Source organism: Coccinella septempunctata, chromosome 4 (assembly GCF_907165205.1).
Source record: "Coccinella septempunctata chromosome 4, icCocSept1.1, whole genome shotgun sequence".
In the NCBI taxonomy this organism is placed as follows: Eukaryota; Metazoa; Arthropoda; class Insecta; order Coleoptera; family Coccinellidae; genus Coccinella; species Coccinella septempunctata.
In genome coordinates this window covers 6,107,269-6,125,921 of record NC_058192.1, presented here as the reverse complement: position 1 = coordinate 6,125,921, position 18,653 = coordinate 6,107,269, and the positions used below count along the sequence as shown (strand labels likewise).

Sequence of the window (18,653 nt, the reverse complement as noted above, 5' to 3'; positions counted from 1 at the left end):
GATCTACAAGATCACACCTAAAAAGAAAGGAGGGGCAGGAAAATGAGATATTCATTTCAATTTATTCCATATTTATTGTCTTGAGTTATTGAAAATGCTTAATATATAATGAAGAGTTAATTACACTTTATTATCAGAAGGCATTTTTATTCGCTACTTAAAGAAAATAATTTAAACATAATTTAAGTTCCGAAATAGGATAAAAATTTAAAAATTTGATTAAACATTTCCGCTTCCACGGATGAACGGAATGAAATCTCAACAAAATTCAAGTAACAAAATAAAATTTCACGAATATCCTGTCGATAAAATAATACAAAAATCAAGTGTAACAAAAATACAGCAACAAGCACGAACTGAATCAATTGTATTTAGCACCAATATAAAGATAAAAATTAATCTTTCTCAAAAGTACAAATCTTGGACCGTCACTTTTGATATCCCTCTCGAGGTTGGTATACAATAGTTTTCAATATTAGAATTTCATTCTAATCTATCACTAAAATGGCACGAATCTTAAATGTACATTGTATATTTATTTAATTATACAAAAATAACTATAAAGGGACCAGAAAAATGGCAGTTGAAAAATATACAGAACAGAAATGGAGCATTTAAACTTATGTAAGAACGAAAGCCTTAGAATAATTAGCTTATAGAAATAGTCATAAAAACAATAAAATGAACACAGACAGAGTGAACACTCAATTGGATCAAGAAATATAAAGATCTGCTCTACAAAAAAAAGTGGACTGCCTAATAAAGTATTCAGTTTGTGAAATTATCTTCTTCCTGATCGTCATGAGAATATATTCCTTCGTATCTGAAATAAAAAATACGCATTAAAATTGGGTAGATCCTGTAATCCTTACATGTTTCATATGAAAGAAAAACGGAGGCAGTTCAACAGAACATCGTTTTCTCAAAAAATCAGCCGAAGCCGTCAGAATCTGAAAAAAATTTGAATTCCCCGAAAACTCAACCACGTTTTCTCATTTTTTTCCACTCCTGTGGGCTTTCACCTACTTTTCCGGACTCATTTCAGTTTCTACAGTTTTTCGCAATGGTGTGGGAAATTGAAACTTCAGAATCTAAAATGAGTGAAGGAAAATAGAGAAAATATGACGAACAAAGAATTGAAATATAACTAGATTCATTCTTTCAGAACGTATGAGGCTGAGTGTAAACTATCCAGTGAAATGAATATCATTTTCAATAGGTAGTCAAGGTTGTAAATGTAAATAAAAGATGTGATAAAGCAACAACTCAGGTATCGTTTCTCATGCGTATATATTACCCTTACCTTATTCAATTATCCAGTCCATTGCAATGCATTTTAATACAAAATAGCATCAGTCGATATTTACTTACAATATTTACATGAATACCTAACGCTAATTCTCCAAAACATATCGTGGAAGAAATATGGACATGATTCATTTTCTCTTTCTTCCCATACAATGTCAGATATTCAAAGTAGGTAGGTAGGTACTTCATATATAATATTATGACCAACACAAATATAATTATTCTATCTCTGATGAATTCCGACTTCTTGTAGCCTGTACAGCTTTGAATGAATAGTGGAGATCGTCCTAACTTATTGTTATAAAATAAATAGTTTTTATGAATAATCGACATAATGATCACAAAACTTTGTGCGTAATTGGTTCATTAAGTCTCGAAAAATCTCTACATCATCTGCTTTTGACTTCAGCCAAAAAAAAGTCAAAAAAGACCTATACCCTGTCTGTTTACCACATACGACGGATAAAATACGTATCGTTTGGAGATTTCTTCCACGATACCGTCATCAGAATATGATTATCAGATAATGCATTAGTCTAAACCAAAATAATACTGTACCATATGAGAATTCTCTCTTACCACAAAAAAGTAATCACACTTTTTACTATAAGACTGGAAGAACATTTCAGTATTGTGAAAAAAAAGTATTATTAAAAATATAAAATTAGACGAATGCATTAACTGCTATAATAACAGCATAACATTTTCATAGGCTTGAGCTTCATTTAGATATCGCATCAATAATCTTCAAATAAATCAACTCTTAGTTAAAATAACATCGTAATCAACGATTGATATGTCATGATATTGTCTAGAATATGTTATAGTTAAAGTCACTGCAGTCAAAGACTAAAAAATAATATCACAAATATGAAATAATGAAGTCTACGATTTTTCGTCAGATGTCCTTGACTGTTGGATGGTTTGGGATGGATTATATTTACTGGAGGGGGCTCTACAAACTCATCGAACTGATCAGGATCTGCGAAAATTAGTGAGGACGGAATCCATCGTCTTGCGAAAAGAATGTGGGGAAACAAATTAATATTTTCCATAATTTCAACGAATCGGTTAAGATTCATATTATGATCTTCGTTCGAAAATTTTCTAAATACATATCGAAAATATAATGAATCAAGCAGCAGTAATTCTACGCCCAATAATCATGAACTAGCGAGCTAGCAATTTAATTACCACCTTATACCTTGAGCACTTCCATAAACCAGTATACACCTCAACTTATTAAAAAAAATAATCTTATTCTTACCTCGAACAAGCTTTGACGTTAAGACCAGAAATTGCTCTTCGACCAAGATCGATTTGTTGACTTCCTTGCAATTCAAAGTTATGTATGCATCCTTCGAATCCGTTTCTGTATCTATTTGCAGTCATGAAGTTTATATCAGGCGTGCCACCCAAGTAGATGTTTCCCCTACAGTTAAGGGACGTGGCACTTCCAACCGAGATGTCACTCTGGGTATATTGACGATCTATTTCTATAGAACCGGACTTTCCTCGTCGCTTAAGGATCACCAAATGCCTTTCGCCATCGTTAACTTTGACCTCGTTGTTGTATATGATTGCGGGGCCAGAACCCAAATCGTAGCTGAATTGTAAGTTGCCATTTTCCACTAAAAGAAGATTGAAGTTGAAGGTTCGAGAAAAACAACAGAAACGGAATATAAAACTGTTGGAGATGACTTACAAGATAAGGCCAAATAATCTTGTCCTTGTGCATCTTGGTTTGGAGATTGTCCATGCCATAAAATGAGACCATTCGAGCTGTTGGTTGATAGTTCTAAAGCTATCACTTCTTCTTCATTCTCGCTCTGGTGTGGCAGCATATCCCTGCCAAACTCCAAATATCCGTTGCCATCAAAGTGGGCATCAGTCTTTAATTCAGCTCCTGAAAGTATGAACATTTGAATATACTTGATCAGCTTCACTCCATTTATTGAAAATGAATTGAATGCTTACTTTGTTCACAGTTTGTACCAGTGAATCCAAGAGGACAGTCACAGGAGTAGTTAGTGGTGTTTCCTTTACAAGCACCATTATTTTGACAGGGTTTCAGATAATCGCATTGGTTGGGAGCCGCTTCACAGTCTTTTCCGCTAAATAAAAGAAAAAACATCACTGAGTTCAGGCAATCTTTATCATTATGCAGAATTACCTATATCCATTCACGCAATTGCATCGGTATTGAGTGGGGGACAAGGGCATGCAGATTCCATCATTTCTGCAAGGGCTGCTTGAACAACCCGTCTCGTGGTAGTTGTAAGGGGTGGGTGACGATCTTTCGTTGTCGATGTAATTATTGTTAACGTCGTTATTGTCGCGAACAACACTACTACAATCTTGGATATTCGACGAATCCACTGCAGACTGAATCATGTGTATTTCAGTGCCACCAATATTCACCTGTGAATCCGATTTACAGATTAACTATTGCTATGAAACAAATGAATAAAAATAACGTACATCGGATATGCAACCTCCGAATCCAGACGAAACGCCAACTCCTTCATTCACTTTAACCTTCTGCTTATCAACACCTCCCACATAAAGGTAAGTTAAGAGATTAGGCGTTTTGTTATTTCCTGGCGATCTTTCAACAACTGGAGCATCACCACTAACTATCAATCTTCCTTCACTCAGACTTCTACTAGCTGTCACAGCCACCCATTCTCCCACATTGATCTGCCGCGGGCTTCGTATTACAGTAGGCCCTGGAATTCACCATTATCCAACAAAATTATCGCCAAATCAACAAACCAAATACTTTAACCAACAACTTTTTTTTGGTTAAGGTATAATGCTCACCGTTTCCTACATCGAATCTGAACTCAACGTGTTGATCCTTCATGGTCAAACTTGCGAAGTCTCCATAGCCCTCCTCAGTTTCTCCACAGTACAGCAAAACACCGTCTTCGGTACTGTTGGGCTTGAATTTCATGGAATATTTGAGTCGCCTTTGTTTTGGTACACTGTAGGCAATGAAGGCATTCTTATTGAAAGCTGGTTGATCAATCTGGATCTCCCTTTCACATCGTGGGCCAGTTTTTCCCATGGGGCACATACATTCAAAGCCTTCTTCATTGTCAACGCATCTGCCGGTTCCGCAAGAATCTATAAAAGGGTACCATGAAAATACTCAAAGGAATTATGAAAAGTCACAGCTAAAATAGTACTCTTTTCTGGTTGACCTCGACTTACATGGGGAGCAAGCTTCACCCTTCAGTTTGTTACACGTGGCCCCACTGAAGCCAGAATGGCAAATGCATACATATCCCTCGTTCGTTAATGATTCTTGACAAACACCCTTGTTCTGACACCGATTCTCTGAACAAGTCTCACAGTTAGTGACCCCCTCTTTTTCTATGGCATCTCTTACTATATCTTGTACAGCATGTCCCATCTTGAATCGACTTATGCATCCTGTAATGGACCAAAAACAATGCAATCATGAATATCCTTCCAATTCACCAATAATGTTTCAGAGCTACATCATGAAATTCAGATCAACTAACCTACAAATCCTGTGTCCATCTCAACTTCCGGTGATATTCTGTCGAATCTTGGTACACCACCCAAATATAAGTTTTCTCTAAGGTCCAATCCAATGAATTTTCCATCAGCAATAGCTGTATGTGGTCCTTCTCCGTCAACATACATTGTAACTGTGAAAAAAAATTGGTGAAAGTCTTTGTTATTGTAAATATATTAGTATATCTGAATTATTCACTCCATTTCCATCAACTGCTGACCTTTCTTTCTGTTCCTGACAATTTTAACTGTATGCCATTGGCCGATTGAAATTGGAGCACTTCTGATTGTGGTGACTGAATAGCCTAAATTATATTTGAATACTGGAGATCCTTCCACTAATGAGAGTGAAATGAAGTCACCACCACGTTCTCCCAGTTTGTTTCCATTGTACAATATCAAGCCTACAAATTTAATCAGGGTTGTAAAATCCATCTGAAGAAAGATCCATCAATTATATTACCATCTTCCCTTTCTGGTTTGAAGGATATTTCGAAACTGAATTGTATGTAAGGATCCATGAGCGTTGGAAGAGCAATATAACTAACTGGTGCTTGTGAAAAGTATGGGACAATGCCTGTTATGACTAGTATTACCGGTACTTCAACGGACCTGTAGTTGTCTTTGGCTGAACACAAATAAGCTCCGGCATCAGAGCTTGACAGATCATTCAACTGAATGGTTCTCTAAAAAATTACATTGGCTCAGAAAAATTTGATTAATTGAGTCATAAAACTCAATTATGTTTTCGGTTTTTTTATTCTCCTTACCGAGTTGGGATCAATGTATCTTGGCAACTCTCCACCAGCTTTGGACCAAACATAAGTGATTGGTTCTTGAAGATTTGTTCGGCATTCTAGTACAACACCGGAACCTTTAGGGGCTATCTTAGTCTCTACTTCAGTTTTGGAGTTAGAGTTATCCTCTGTAAAATAAAAGTTATTTTTCTTTATCTCAGACGCCAATCAAAATGTACACATCACCAACCTATGATTTGGAGGTTGTAGTCCTTATGATAAACTCCTTGGTAACCCTGTGCTTCACATCTGTAAACTCCAGCATTTTCCTGTTTCAATTTCAAAATTCTCAAAGTGCCGCCAACGCTCTGGACGTTATCATCTAACCATCCAGAAGGTTTGGACCAAGTTGTGATTGCGCCTGGCTGATTGCTCTGACAATGTATATCAATATCTTCGCCAATTCTGTACTCCCTTTCGGGTGGTGAAATATTCAACATAGGTTGATTCATTTCTGGTGGTGACACTGCAAAAACAAATATCATTCAGAGTATGCAATGAATTAGAGGTTATAAAGCCCCAGAAAAAAGAACTCAAGGGAAATTATTCGACATATTCTGGTCTCCTCAGTAGATTCAACAAAAATTGATTGTTCTGGTTGTATAGAATTCAGAAGATGTCAAATTTCCCATTGAACTGATACTACTAATTTCAAAATTGAGACCCAAGGTGAATTCCGCTCTGAAGAGATCACAAAATCTAGAGATTTGGGGGAAGAAAAGCTTAGTAGGAACATTACACAACAATATTAGTAAAATTCAATATATGATATATACACGCTAAAGAGTAGATAACACAAAAAGGCTTCTATGTAAGCAATATAATGTGTGATGAATACAAGATCCTTATTCAATCTCGTAAAAGGCTTCAATTCTGTTTTACCTTTACGAGCTTCTACCCATATTCGAGTAACAGATAGATTTATACAGTTTTATACATAGGAAAAATGCGAATAGTACATTTTTCTAAGCATATTTCTTGTTCAATATAGTAAATTGTAGAAGTACAAGAAGGAATTTTTCTCGGAAAGCTAAAGCTGTATATTTACAAAAAGTTTTTGGAGGTTATTGCACATTGGTACCTAGGTACTCATTATAGACAGCACGCACTCACTTAAACCTGCTGTAGGAGATTGAAGAGCTATTGTATATTTGTATATTACATAATGGTAATGGTCTTTTGAGATGAGGAATCCAACATTTTAGAGCACATTCGAAACTTTTCATGCCAGTTTGATCAGAAAAAAAGTGAAGTCGCCCATACTTGCATAATAGATACAGGTTGTTTCGCATTTGAATACAATAATTCGAGGGGCACAGTCCTTGAGTAATTTTGAGGCGGAAAGAGAAAAATTGAAGCGGATTTTCATTTATGTGAACTTTCTGCCTTAAAATTACTCAGGGAATTATTGTATTGAATTATGAAACCCTGTATATATAAGATAGAACAAAAGTAATATTTTTATGCATTTGCTGAATGTCATCAAACAAGCACTGCTACATCTCATTTACTGAAAGAATTGAAGAGATCCGATGATATCGTCAGAGGCTTATGAAGATCAATCCCAGCACCACATGGAATGTAAGACAGGATACACGAAAGAGCAGCTAGCCTAAAAAACAGGTAAAGCTTCTATCAATTGACAAACCCCGTCGATATCTCGCTTTGCATTCCACTTCGTCACTTCCATCGGTACAGTCGTCTCTTCCATCGCAGATTTTCTTGTAGGATATACAGTTGAAATTCCTACATTGCCATTGGTCAGGTGAGCAAACCCATGGCGCATCTAACATACACACAGTAATGGTAACTCATATGTATTTTCTCATCGAAAAAGACATGAAATTTGTTATTGTTTTCCAAGGATATCTTTCAAGTTCTATTGACCACTAACAATTCTGAATAATTGTATTATTTGATGATGCACGTAAAATAACGAAAAATTGATGTAATATATAAATTTCAAATGCAGTTTTACCTGTTACTATGAGGTCCACAAAATCTTTTGCGTAACCAGCGATCTCACAATAATACCTTCCTTCGTTTGATGGTTGTGCATTATTAATTTGTAAGTTCCTTTCTGGAGTTATGTATGAGTTTTGTGGAAGAGGCGCATTTTCTTTGGACCAACGGATATCACCGCTGGTGCTGTTCTCAATTTGACATTGCAGTGTGACAGAAGATCCTACAGGAACCACAGGAGATTTGTTGATGGCTGTAATTGATGGCCTGTATCTGGTTTCTGAAAAGTCAATATTTCACCATCGAATAGTATTTCTCGGAGAAATTTGAATCTGCATACCTTGAACGAAAACGTCTGCAACTGCATCTGCTTCACCAGCTGAGTTTACTGCTGTACAACGGTATCTTCCAGCGTCGCTGAGTTTGATGTTATTGAATTGTAAGAGACCATTCCTTACACTGACTGATGATGGGAATTCTCGCCCCATAGGGGACCAAGTAATTGTTATGGGTTGTTGGCCAGTAGCGCTGCACTGAATGTAGGCATTAGCGCCAGGTTGTACTACTTGTCTCTTTGGTTCCAGTGTTATATTAGGAGGTGCTAGAAGAGAGAATAAATATAAGGCAAGACATTTTTTCGAGTTTCATCTGCGAAAATCTCAGTTCATACCCAGTCAAAAACTTACATATGACATCTAAATATGCATTCAAGGTGAATAATAGTTGTCCTGTTGATCTCCTTGTACCCAAACAGCTGTATAAACCCTTGGCCGATTCCTGGACATTATCGATAAACAATGTTCCTCCACGTACGAACGCATTTTCCGGTAATGGTGAATTATTTGCTCTCACCCATTTGGTATCCACTTGTTCTAAGCCTGTTGAAACCAATTTCATGTAAAATATCGGAAATTTTAGGAAACGCAAGTTTTTACCGTTGTTGAGAGGAGCAATAGAGCATCTCAGTTCTGCCTGTGTACCTTCCGGAGCTGTATATTTATTGACGTCCTTGTCATTTCCGGAAGGAATCAAATCTCTGTAGCCATTACCTGATGTAGCATCTTCACCTGAAATATTGAGTTCAAAAACTGATCTTTTATACAGAGTGCTAATGGGAGATATTCACAATGATTCCTCAGTTATGGAATATTTGAGAATTTTTGCTGCAAGTTTTTTTGTGTGCAAATATTCAAATATAGCCTAGATTTAAAATCTGATTTGCCTACTTTAGAGGCAATAGTCAGATAAAACGAACGGCCTATTGAAATTGAATTATTGGATTTTTCAAAGTAACTCACCTTTCTGACTTCGATTCCCTATATCAATGATTGTTTGAAAAATCAAGTTAATATTTTGTTGAAATGTAAAAGAGATACTAAGGGATTATTATTTTTATATCTTTATGAACTTTTTGTGCACTGAAATATAGTAGAAAATAGTTATTACCGGTAATGTCACCTCTTGTTGGTAGAGACTCCAAAAATAGCTGAATTTGTGTTTGAGTAGTTCCTGCATCACTAGTAGCTTGACAAATATAAACGCCTTCGTCATTTCTTGTTAGCTGTCTGAATTGGAGCACAGCATAATCCCTTCTGAGAGAAGGCGCAGAACCGCTATAAATAAAGGTCATAAAAACTAGGAAACATAGATTATGAGCGGAACATACCTTATTATAGATGCGGCGGGATATTTGGACCACGAAACAGATGGCGCAGGTGAACCACTAGCCATACATTGAATCGTTAGAGGTTCTCCGATCCTTCTGTAAATGACTTTCTCGTTCGGTTCAATTCGAATTTCTGGAGGAGTTTGGACGTAAATGCTAGCCAAGGCTGAAACTGTTCCAGCTTCATTTTCCGCAGTGCAAATGTATTCTCCCTCATCGTTCTTGGATACCCTGTTGAACCTTAGGGTTCCCCTTTGGAGCTGCTCAACATCTCTTCCTAGAGGCATGCCATTTCTTCTACCCCACATCACTCTAGCAGGACTTCCCCCTTCTGTGATACATTCCAAATCAATTGAGTGGCCTTCAATAACGTTCTGTGTCGAATTTGGGTAAATTCTAACGATAGGAACCATGCCCCCTGAAGATAAGAAAAAAAATATACCTAGTGAACCACTGAGATCTTGAAAGATCCAGTTTTACTCACTGGTGACTGAAACAGTAACGTGAGCACGTGCCAACCCCTTAGAATTGACGGCTACGCAAACGTAAGTACCAACATCAGATTCATCGGCGTTTCTTATGTATAACACCGAACCAATTTGTTCCACATGATCCGTCATACTCCTGTCTACTCTGGTCCATTGTATGGTTGGTGTGGGTGAACCATATGCATCGCATCTCAACTCTGCTGATGACCCTCTGGAGATACTGAGTGTTTCTGGTGCTACTCTGACTGTTGGAAACTCTCTGGAACGTATTGAATAGACTATATGTTGCTCGAGGAAGAAATGTTTTCCTTACCCTTCACTTTCAATTACTTCAACGATAGCTGAGCCTTGGCCTGATGCTCCAGAAGAATCAGTAAGAGTACAGACGTAGACGCCAGAATCTTGTTGATTTGCGTTAGACACCATGAGTAAGCCCCCTTCTTCTCGGGCGTTGTATGGTAGACGACCGTTTTCTTTGCTCCATCTCGCGTTTTGATAGTTTTGAGACAGACATCTCAGACTGAATGATTGTCCGGAAGTGACCCTTACAGAGGATGGTTCGATAGTTACTTGAACAAGACTGCCAATTCTTACATCTACATCGAAAGTTGCTGTATCAGATCCGTATGGATTCTCAGCGATACAATTATAACGTCCAGCGTCTGACAAGGTTGCCTCGTCAATTCTGAAGATGCCGTTCTCGAAGTAGTGCTAAATGAAAAATAGATAAATGAGACTGCAAAACGTGCGAATCGAAAAACTTTAAAAAGCAGTTAGATTAACCATTGGCCTACTCTGCTGACATCAGCTTATCTTTGAATGAACATACCCTTGGATTCAATAACTGATTATCTGCGCGTTGTAAAATGAAGTTGGGGGTAGGATTTCCTGATGCTGCACATTGGACTTCTATTCTCTGTCCCTCTTTGACATCCACATAGGGGTTGTTGACCACGACTCGAGGACGAACAGGAGCTGACGCTGAAAGAATCATCAAATCAGGATATTTTCGGTAACACCTCAAAAAAATTTTGTCAATATATTCAGATATGTACCTGAACTCTCACGTAAAAATTTAATTGCTGCTTAGGGCTTTTTATTTCATTCTTGAAAATCCCTTATGAGAGGCAAAGAGTTATTGGCATACTTTGATGAACTTACTTATCAAAGCAACTCAGCCAAACAAGCAAGACCTTCAACGAAAAATCAGAATAAAGCGAAAGTAGCTCTCTTATTTACCCAAAACGAATGAATGAGACTCACGAATTTCTACAATTCTAGTATATTTATAAGAACTGGCCGGGAACTGAAGTTTGTGTTCATTTACCTGATTTGTTCAATGCAGAAAGCGAAATTTCTGAGAAAGGCATGAAACAAAGGGAAATTTTTGAGAAATGATTAGTAGATAATTTACGTGGAATCAGAAAGATACTCACTGCCTACTGTGACTGTCACATCTTTTGTAACGATGGAATAACCATCCTGAGCTTCACAAATGTATCTGCCAGAGTCAGAGACCTTTAGGTTGGTGATGATGAGGATGCCTCTTCCATCATCTATTGCAGTTTCTGGTAGAGGGCCACCGTCTTTGGTCCAGTGAATTAATGCAGGCTAAAGAAAGAGATATAAGAAATGAAAAAAGTGCTATTCGTAAGGGGTAATCAAAGAAATTTCGCTATTGAGCAGTTGGCCCCAAATAATTTGAATGAAATAGGCTGCGGTTGAAATAAACTACAGAATTTCAAGTTATGCTTCACATTGTTCGAAGAAGAAAACGTTTGTTATCCTTACCACACGAAAACCTAAGAAAATGGTGGATAAATCATTTCACACTACGATATAAAACTTACACTTTGTGTCCTGTAAGATATTGCTGAGCAATTGAGACGCAAAGTGCTTCCAATCTCGAAAATCCTAATATTTGGGGCAGTTACAGTTACATTGATAGTGACTGGGGGCCTGTTGCTTGAACCACCGTTAGTATCAGTGGTATTTTGCTCGCCTAAAACAGTTATAAAAAAAATTAGGAAAATTTACATTGATGAAAATTGATCTGAATCAACTGATCGTTATTCAATTTTTCATGATCATTCATTTATCCCTTATTAAGCAACACTCGTGTGCTATTAGAAACATTTTATGCAACCGCGAGTATAATTAGTATTATTTCTTGAATTCACTTGACAATAGTACAATCTTTTAATAGGCTGGTCTATTATGACGATGGGGAATAATTGAATAACGATCTAACCAGAACATTGAAGTGCACTGACGAAGATTGCTAAGGTGTTCAACTTTATACTTTGTTGAATCAAAGATATAGTTTTTACTAGGACTAAACATTTATGTTAGTACCAGTGAGTTAGTATATGGAAGGTAAATTTCGTAAGCATATAAATAAGTAGTTAGGGTGCTTTTCAGTTCCAAGTAGGGTACATATAGAAAGGATTTTATTACTGAGACAGAAAATTAGTAAACAAGATATACCTATATTTTCTCTACACTATGTCCGCTTTTCAATTACCACATGAAGGATGAGTGGTCACCACAAATAAATTAGATTTACTTCACAATTAGGTACAAATCTAATACACTGATTAACGTACATATAGATTTTTAGAGACTTCGCCAGCCTACGGTGGACAATATACATTAAGATTTTAAAACAAAAGCCTCCTTGATCTAAAAATATAGTCAAACCTCTTCCGAGCGGCGAGATCAACGTTGAAATCAAGCCTACAATGTTATTTTCCTTCGTTCTGAGCAGGCATTGGACAATGTGGGGACTGCAATCAACAGTGGAGGTCCACTTGATATATGGCTCATAAGTTACTTCCCTGACAGTTCCATATTCCATAACGCTTAATTGTAAGAAGTCCTGATGCGTGTAGTTACAACTAAATGATACCACTGTACCTTCTGGTTTGACCACATTTTGTGGTTTCATCTCGATTTTTACACCTTCATCAATTAAAAATGTATGAAAGGTTTGCTAATGCAACGGAAATGATGGTTTTTCCATGTTTGTCAAATGGAAAGAGATCATTGATGAATTGCTATCACACCAATTCAGGTCGATTCACCATATATGTACCTACATATCAGTATATCAATTTTTTTCGAATTGGTTTAATATTCAGTTGTTTTAGGTGAATATATTATATAACCTTATCTGTCACTCAGATGATTTGGCGAAGTTAATCTCAATCTGATTACCCGAGAAGTATGTACTATCGATTCTGGTTCGAGAGCTACAATGAAATCATCTATATTCGATGAATTGTATACATATTCGGTTGATTTTTAACTCCATACACTGGCAGAACATGTTTTAAATTAAATATTTTAGTAGTCCTGGACCAATTGAACATACATGCAATTCATTCGATTCAAACATGCTTTTAATGGAACATTGCGAAAAATTTGGTAAATTTCAGAAATGAAAATTCAGACAGGCAGATGAATGAAGCTTATCGATCGAGCAATGGTTAACCCGGATTCTGTAGAACATGACGAACATGTTTCTGGAAGGTAAATAACTTTAAGCTTTTCTGAATTCAGGACTCCAATCCACAGAATTAATATGGGGTACTTCATTTCTGAATTCAAATTTCAGTAAAAGGTTTATAATCAAGACTTACCGAAATTCTCGCATCTACTGCCTGTATAACCTTGGGTACAATGACATACGACATAGTTGTCGGGACCCATGCTACATCCATGGGCATTTTCAGTACATGGACATCGGACGCAGGTGCCTAAACGACTTCCAGATGTATCTTCCACATCTCTGTAGTATCCTAGTACACAAGATTCGCAAGAGGTTCCTTCATACCCTAGAGGGCATCGACACATTTCGACGTTAGTTGCTGTCCCCTTTGATGTACTAGGTTCGATGGCGGTGTCCAAAGTAACATCGCTTATTGACGATGACTGGGTCGAGTCAGTCGGTTGTGCCCTTATGAGTATTTCTCTAACATTCGACAAAGCAATCATGATGTCTTCTCGAGATGCAGGTCGGGGTCCAGCCATTCTGTCCAGTCGTTGCCATCCTTCTGATGCACTCAAGGTAACAGAGATTTTCTGAAAAATATTGATAAAGAAGTAGAAAGCAAACGAAATAGGCAAAGTTGAAGTGTCATGTGGAATGAGAGTGATGATATTGAAATGCTAATTATTTTTGTTCTTCATGCTAAAAGTTTACTCACATTCTGAATACCGGGAGTCAAAGGAACCGGATTGGTCCAATAAATAGTCAGTTTCTCTCCAACTATTATGACGTCTTGATCTTGTATGGGTCTACCACGACCATATTCTTCGAACCTCTGACGGAACTCCAACTTGCCACCGTACGACCTGATCTGATTTCCAGTTAGAATTTGTGGCATGGACCAGTACAACCTGGATTCGCCAGGTCCGAATCTGTAGGAAATTTCGTTGATTGCGAAGTTGAATTGGAAATTGTCCGTGATCCTCCTCTGTAAGTTTCTGTAAGAAGAATTAAAAAATTCAGTGATAGCATTCCCGCCAGGAATATGAAACCTCTATCCTGTACAACTGTCAACACTTCTGCTCAAACCCGAACCCCTTTGTGGGCTTGAGCAAGACCAATATAACGTAACGATCAAATAGCAATAGAAATCTCTCCTGAGAAACACTCCTTGACTCACAAAAACCACAATATTTGTGGTGCCTTTACTGATCGTGAAAGCTTCTGAAACTGACACAAGAGCTCTGTGTAATTGCGGGACACTGTCGGTAAAAATATCTTTTGCTCCGCATAAGAAAGTCATCAGATGAGACATACAGATTCTGTAGATTGGAAAAATAAACAGCTGAGCATATATAGGATGCAAGATCCAGAACCGACGTGCTTATAAACCATACATATTAGCAAGCCAGTGCTGGATCCTTATGAAGTAACAGCCAAGGCTGTTTCTATAGTAAAACTAAAAAACCAAGAAGTCACAGTGCTGAAAGACTGAGCTAAGTTGAACGTCACCGATTCAATACTAATAATAATAATAGCATTCCCAAGAGTCATCAATTACTCCAGAATGATGCTGACTATATATGGGTTACTTACTGATCAGTTAGAGTGAATCCATGATTATTTTGATCCAAGATTTGTGTGGGAATTTGTTCAATGAACAGATTACTCTCACTGCATTCCCTTGCCACTCCAGAACAGAAGCAAGTTTGGCAACCTTCAACGTTGTTAAAACTCAATCCAAAAGTGCCTGGACGACATCTATCACACAAATTTCCTTGGACGTTTTGCTGGAAAATTGAAAATAATCATTTGAAGTTTATTTATACTTGTAGGTAATTGAATGATGATATATTATCAACTATATTGAACTTACTTTACAACTGCACACTCCGTTGTAGCAGTCATTTGATAATGAACCTCTAGGATCGCACTGGCAGGTTCCTTCTCTGTATCGGCATGGTATGCCTTTCTGAGGATCACCTTCATAGCCTGGTAAGCATTTTTCACAATATCTTCCTGTGGTATGATCTCTGCAATTCTGTAGATTCCAAAAAGAACGTAAGTCACAAAATTGAACAGGCTCTTCGATGACAAGAAACTTACGATACATTCTCCAGTTTCTGGATGACATTCGTTGGAGTGTCCATTGCAGCTGCAGGGTTCGCAAATACCTAGATATAGTCCATTCACACCACGAGTATATCCAAGTGCACAATCTTCACAAGATGATCCTTTGTATCCTTCGGGACAGTAGCATTGTTCAACTGCAGAAGCTCTTTCTGGCGATCCTGTGTTCCGGACATTGGCAGTGTCCAAAGATACCGACACAAGTCTGCGATAAAAAAGAATCTTCATTGTACGAATTTATACGATTCAAGTCAATTTTGATTTAGAAGTTTGGTCTATGTATTATATTCATTCAATTTGTGATGAAGTTGAATAATGACAAACTTACGCTGCCTCCATTGTGTTTGTAGTGTAAGTTGCCTTTATATATATGGCCTTCAAGTCAGCCAATGCCATCAGGAAATGTTCTCTGTCAGCTACTTGTCCATCACTTCTCTGCCAGTATTGTTCTAATAATGGAACGATAAAGGTTTGAGCCTCGTTACTCGGTGGAGATTGTTCTTTAGCATAATACAATAAATCGATGTGGTTTTTCTGGAAAATTAACGTTTTCTGTGGAATTAATGCGAAAAAAATGGGAAATATGAGCTTACGCTGATAAGTTGAACGTCAGCCGCAGAATTTCTGGAACTTTGACCTCCAGGCAAAGGTACATGTTTCAAGGTGTACCTAAGGAAACCTCCGTACGATGTCAACTTGTTTCCTAGATACCTTGGAGGCAATGACCAATAGAAGACATTCTGCGATGAGAATGAGCTGTAAAGAATTTGTCGTGTTTGGGAGTCTAGTTGGATTCCGTCAGTTATTGCAGTATCCCTGTCATCTATATCAACAATGGAGAAGTCGTTGGTTGAGCTAGTGAATGCTGAGCTTAACTGCAAAAAAATCATGAGTATGAATTCTGAATCTTCGCATAAAAGTAACGAAATAAATGCACCTTCTAATTCTTTCCTTCATAAAAATCATTGACTCTATTTATCTAGATATATGAGGCTTACCTGATCTCTGTACCAAGTGGAGCTGACACACTGAGACGAAACGCCCATACAAAAGCAGGAGATACATCCAAATTGATTCTCAACGCTAAGATCGAATGTTTTAGGTTTACATTGGTTGCAAGTTGGTCCATCAACATTATCCTGAACAGGAAATTATTTCTCTCAAGATGCATTCCAATACAGACTATTTACTATTCAACTGGTAGCATGCAAAACACAACTCCTACCTTGCAGTTACATTTCCCATCAATAGGATATGCTTCTTTAGATCCAGCTTTGCTGCAGAGCTCTTGAGGTCGAGGCCTGCAGGAATCCCCAGGTACTGTTGGGTCACCTTCATAGCCAGCACTGCATTGTTCGCAGCGTCTACCAGAGTAACCTATAGGACAATCGCATACGGCGTCACCATCTGGGCCAAGATAACATGTCCTTCCAAACCTAAAATAGCACAAAATTCACAGTTTTGAAGTAGTTTGAAACTTGTCTGATACTCACTGATTCGAAGGATTAGTTAGAGGACATGGACAAGTCTGACAATCTATTCCGCGTTCAGGATCACCATAGGTACCGGGTGGACATTCTTTTTTCGCTTTGTAGCACTGTCCAAGCCAGGGTCCATTACTTTGTCTTTCGTAACCGTCATCACATCTCTACAAGGAGGAAGAATTTGAAAATTTATATAAGAGAACACTTCTTTTTAATATTACTTCACAAGATAGTCCTGAATATCCCACAGGGCATGTACATTCTTCAACATAGGATGCTGCTCCTAAATTGTTGTCAGGCACGGCCGCAGATTCCATTACTATATTAGACAGGGTTGTATTCAGTGCACCTTCGTTGTACTGCAGTTTTATCAGGAGGTTATTGATGTTTGCCAAGGCCATCATGATTTCCTCTCTGGTAGCTACCCTTTCAGGGGCATTATCTGACTTGATCACCCATTCACCTTCAAAGAACCTAACAGCTCTATTTTCATCTCTGTAACTTTCCGGCGCTTGTCTGCTCTGGTGAAGAAGGACATAGTTGTTTCCCTAAAATTTCAAAAACTCAAGATTTCTGCAGAAATACTGGTGGAATTTTCTCACAGTTAGAATGACATCTGGTCCAGGAACTTCATAGGCTCTGTTGCCATGATTCACGGTGTACCTAAGATAAGCACCGTAACTCTTGAGTTGGTTGCCATGGTAATTTTCTGGCATTGCGAAATATGGAACGAGGTTGGGCTGGATTGGTTCAGCTGAAGGCAAGTAACTGTTAACTCCCTGTAGGCCTACCGGGGTGAGTTGAGGTGCAGAATTCCTGTAAATTGGTTCATCCCTTATTGACACCGCTCCAGTAATAGGGTCTACTCTAACTCCCATGATTTTCAGGTTGTCGAATGGTGGTTGATACTGAAAGAATTATCATGATTACATTAGAGTTTACTGCTTTCAGCATGTTTTATTTGAAATAAGGTGCGAACTCACATGATAAATGAAGAGGTCTGCAGACCTACATTGACCACCGTGTCCGAAACAGAAACACTTGATACATTCTGCCTCAGACCGGGCATCGCTATTGAAATATCCTGGTCGGCAGACATTCTCAGTCTTAACCATCAATATTGTGTCGGGACTTGCGAATGTGGTTCCTTTGATGTTGATAGATTCGCAAGAATAGGCTCCTTGGTCTTCAGGCTGAATGTTTGGACAGGATAGAGTACCGACTCCATCAATGCTGGTAGTTCGACATTTTGCCGGTATGTGTCCCCAGTTACGTCTCCAATTTATCAAGGGAACAGGTACACCCACAGCTGTACATGAAATTTCGAAGAGATCTCCAATAGATAATGTTACCATAGGTGGTGCTGGTCTGGATATGACAGGTTTGGCTGAAAGGCAATTAATTGAAACATTCATTTAAAATTTTCAAACAGAATCAGCTACCCCAGCAAAAGCACTCAACTGGGGAAAATTATAATAAATATTCTATAGCAGAATGGCGGCACTTACAGCATCCTATTTCATCACTTCCATCCACGCAGTCTCTTTCCAAGTCACACTGGAAACTCTTGGGGATGCACTGGTTGTTCGAATGACATGCGAAATGGTGATAGGAGCACATCGATCCCGGTGGATTGGGTTCACATTCTTTTTCATCAGAGCCGTCTAAACAGTCGTCGTCTCCATCGCATTTCCAAGTCTTCAGGATGCATCGTTTGTTCGCACACCTGAATTCGTTCGGTTCACAGCCGTTGGGTTCTGAAGAAAAAGTGAATTTATTCTG

General features: G+C 38.0%; 1 protein-coding gene across 32 annotated transcripts in view; it reads right to left on the bottom strand.

Annotated features, from left to right (window-relative positions):
* Nucleotides 1-54: 54 nt before the first annotated feature.
* The window catches only part of LOC123311439 (basement membrane-specific heparan sulfate proteoglycan core protein), a 148,733-nt gene continuing 130,134 nt past the window's right edge, over nucleotides 55-18,653 (bottom strand). For 30 of the 32 annotated variants that reach the window (XM_044895392.1, XM_044895394.1, XM_044895397.1 and 27 more), the window contains 40 exons: nucleotides 18,380-18,628; nucleotides 17,855-18,258; nucleotides 17,474-17,779; nucleotides 17,093-17,419; nucleotides 16,881-17,035; nucleotides 16,613-16,823; nucleotides 16,386-16,526; nucleotides 15,981-16,262; nucleotides 15,716-15,921; nucleotides 15,364-15,592; nucleotides 15,134-15,298; nucleotides 14,854-15,047; nucleotides 13,976-14,255; nucleotides 13,409-13,850; nucleotides 12,468-12,728; nucleotides 11,618-11,769; nucleotides 11,204-11,378; nucleotides 10,597-10,748; nucleotides 10,081-10,478; nucleotides 9,764-10,026; nucleotides 9,280-9,697; nucleotides 9,060-9,226; nucleotides 8,549-8,680; nucleotides 8,300-8,491; nucleotides 7,954-8,214; nucleotides 7,630-7,893; nucleotides 7,300-7,437; nucleotides 5,842-6,117; nucleotides 5,625-5,779; nucleotides 5,318-5,540; nucleotides 5,076-5,258; nucleotides 4,839-4,988; nucleotides 4,525-4,746; nucleotides 4,132-4,437; nucleotides 3,790-4,037; nucleotides 3,482-3,729; nucleotides 3,286-3,422; nucleotides 3,014-3,214; nucleotides 2,576-2,939; nucleotides 55-823 (listed from right to left, as the gene is read on the bottom strand). In XM_044895392.1, coding sequence (XP_044751327.1) covers nucleotides 769-823; nucleotides 2,576-2,939; nucleotides 3,014-3,214; nucleotides 3,286-3,422; nucleotides 3,482-3,729; nucleotides 3,790-4,037; nucleotides 4,132-4,437; nucleotides 4,525-4,746; nucleotides 4,839-4,988; nucleotides 5,076-5,258; nucleotides 5,318-5,540; nucleotides 5,625-5,779; nucleotides 5,842-6,117; nucleotides 7,300-7,437; nucleotides 7,630-7,893; nucleotides 7,954-8,214; nucleotides 8,300-8,491; nucleotides 8,549-8,680; nucleotides 9,060-9,226; nucleotides 9,280-9,697; nucleotides 9,764-10,026; nucleotides 10,081-10,478; nucleotides 10,597-10,748; nucleotides 11,204-11,378; nucleotides 11,618-11,769; nucleotides 12,468-12,728; nucleotides 13,409-13,850; nucleotides 13,976-14,255; nucleotides 14,854-15,047; nucleotides 15,134-15,298; nucleotides 15,364-15,592; nucleotides 15,716-15,921; nucleotides 15,981-16,262; nucleotides 16,386-16,526; nucleotides 16,613-16,823; nucleotides 16,881-17,035; nucleotides 17,093-17,419; nucleotides 17,474-17,779; nucleotides 17,855-18,258; nucleotides 18,380-18,628 — 9,332 coding nt within the window. In that variant the 3' untranslated portion in view covers nucleotides 55-768. The remainder of the gene's footprint in view (nucleotides 824-2,575; nucleotides 2,940-3,013; nucleotides 3,215-3,285; nucleotides 3,423-3,481; nucleotides 3,730-3,789; nucleotides 4,038-4,131; nucleotides 4,438-4,524; nucleotides 4,747-4,838; nucleotides 4,989-5,075; nucleotides 5,259-5,317; nucleotides 5,541-5,624; nucleotides 5,780-5,841; nucleotides 6,118-7,299; nucleotides 7,438-7,629; nucleotides 7,894-7,953; nucleotides 8,215-8,299; nucleotides 8,492-8,548; nucleotides 8,681-9,059; nucleotides 9,227-9,279; nucleotides 9,698-9,763; nucleotides 10,027-10,080; nucleotides 10,479-10,596; nucleotides 10,749-11,203; nucleotides 11,379-11,617; nucleotides 11,770-12,467; nucleotides 12,729-13,408; nucleotides 13,851-13,975; nucleotides 14,256-14,853; nucleotides 15,048-15,133; nucleotides 15,299-15,363; nucleotides 15,593-15,715; nucleotides 15,922-15,980; nucleotides 16,263-16,385; nucleotides 16,527-16,612; nucleotides 16,824-16,880; nucleotides 17,036-17,092; nucleotides 17,420-17,473; nucleotides 17,780-17,854; nucleotides 18,259-18,379; nucleotides 18,629-18,653) is intronic. The other 2 variants (XM_044895398.1, XM_044895404.1) reach the window with 2 other exon arrangements.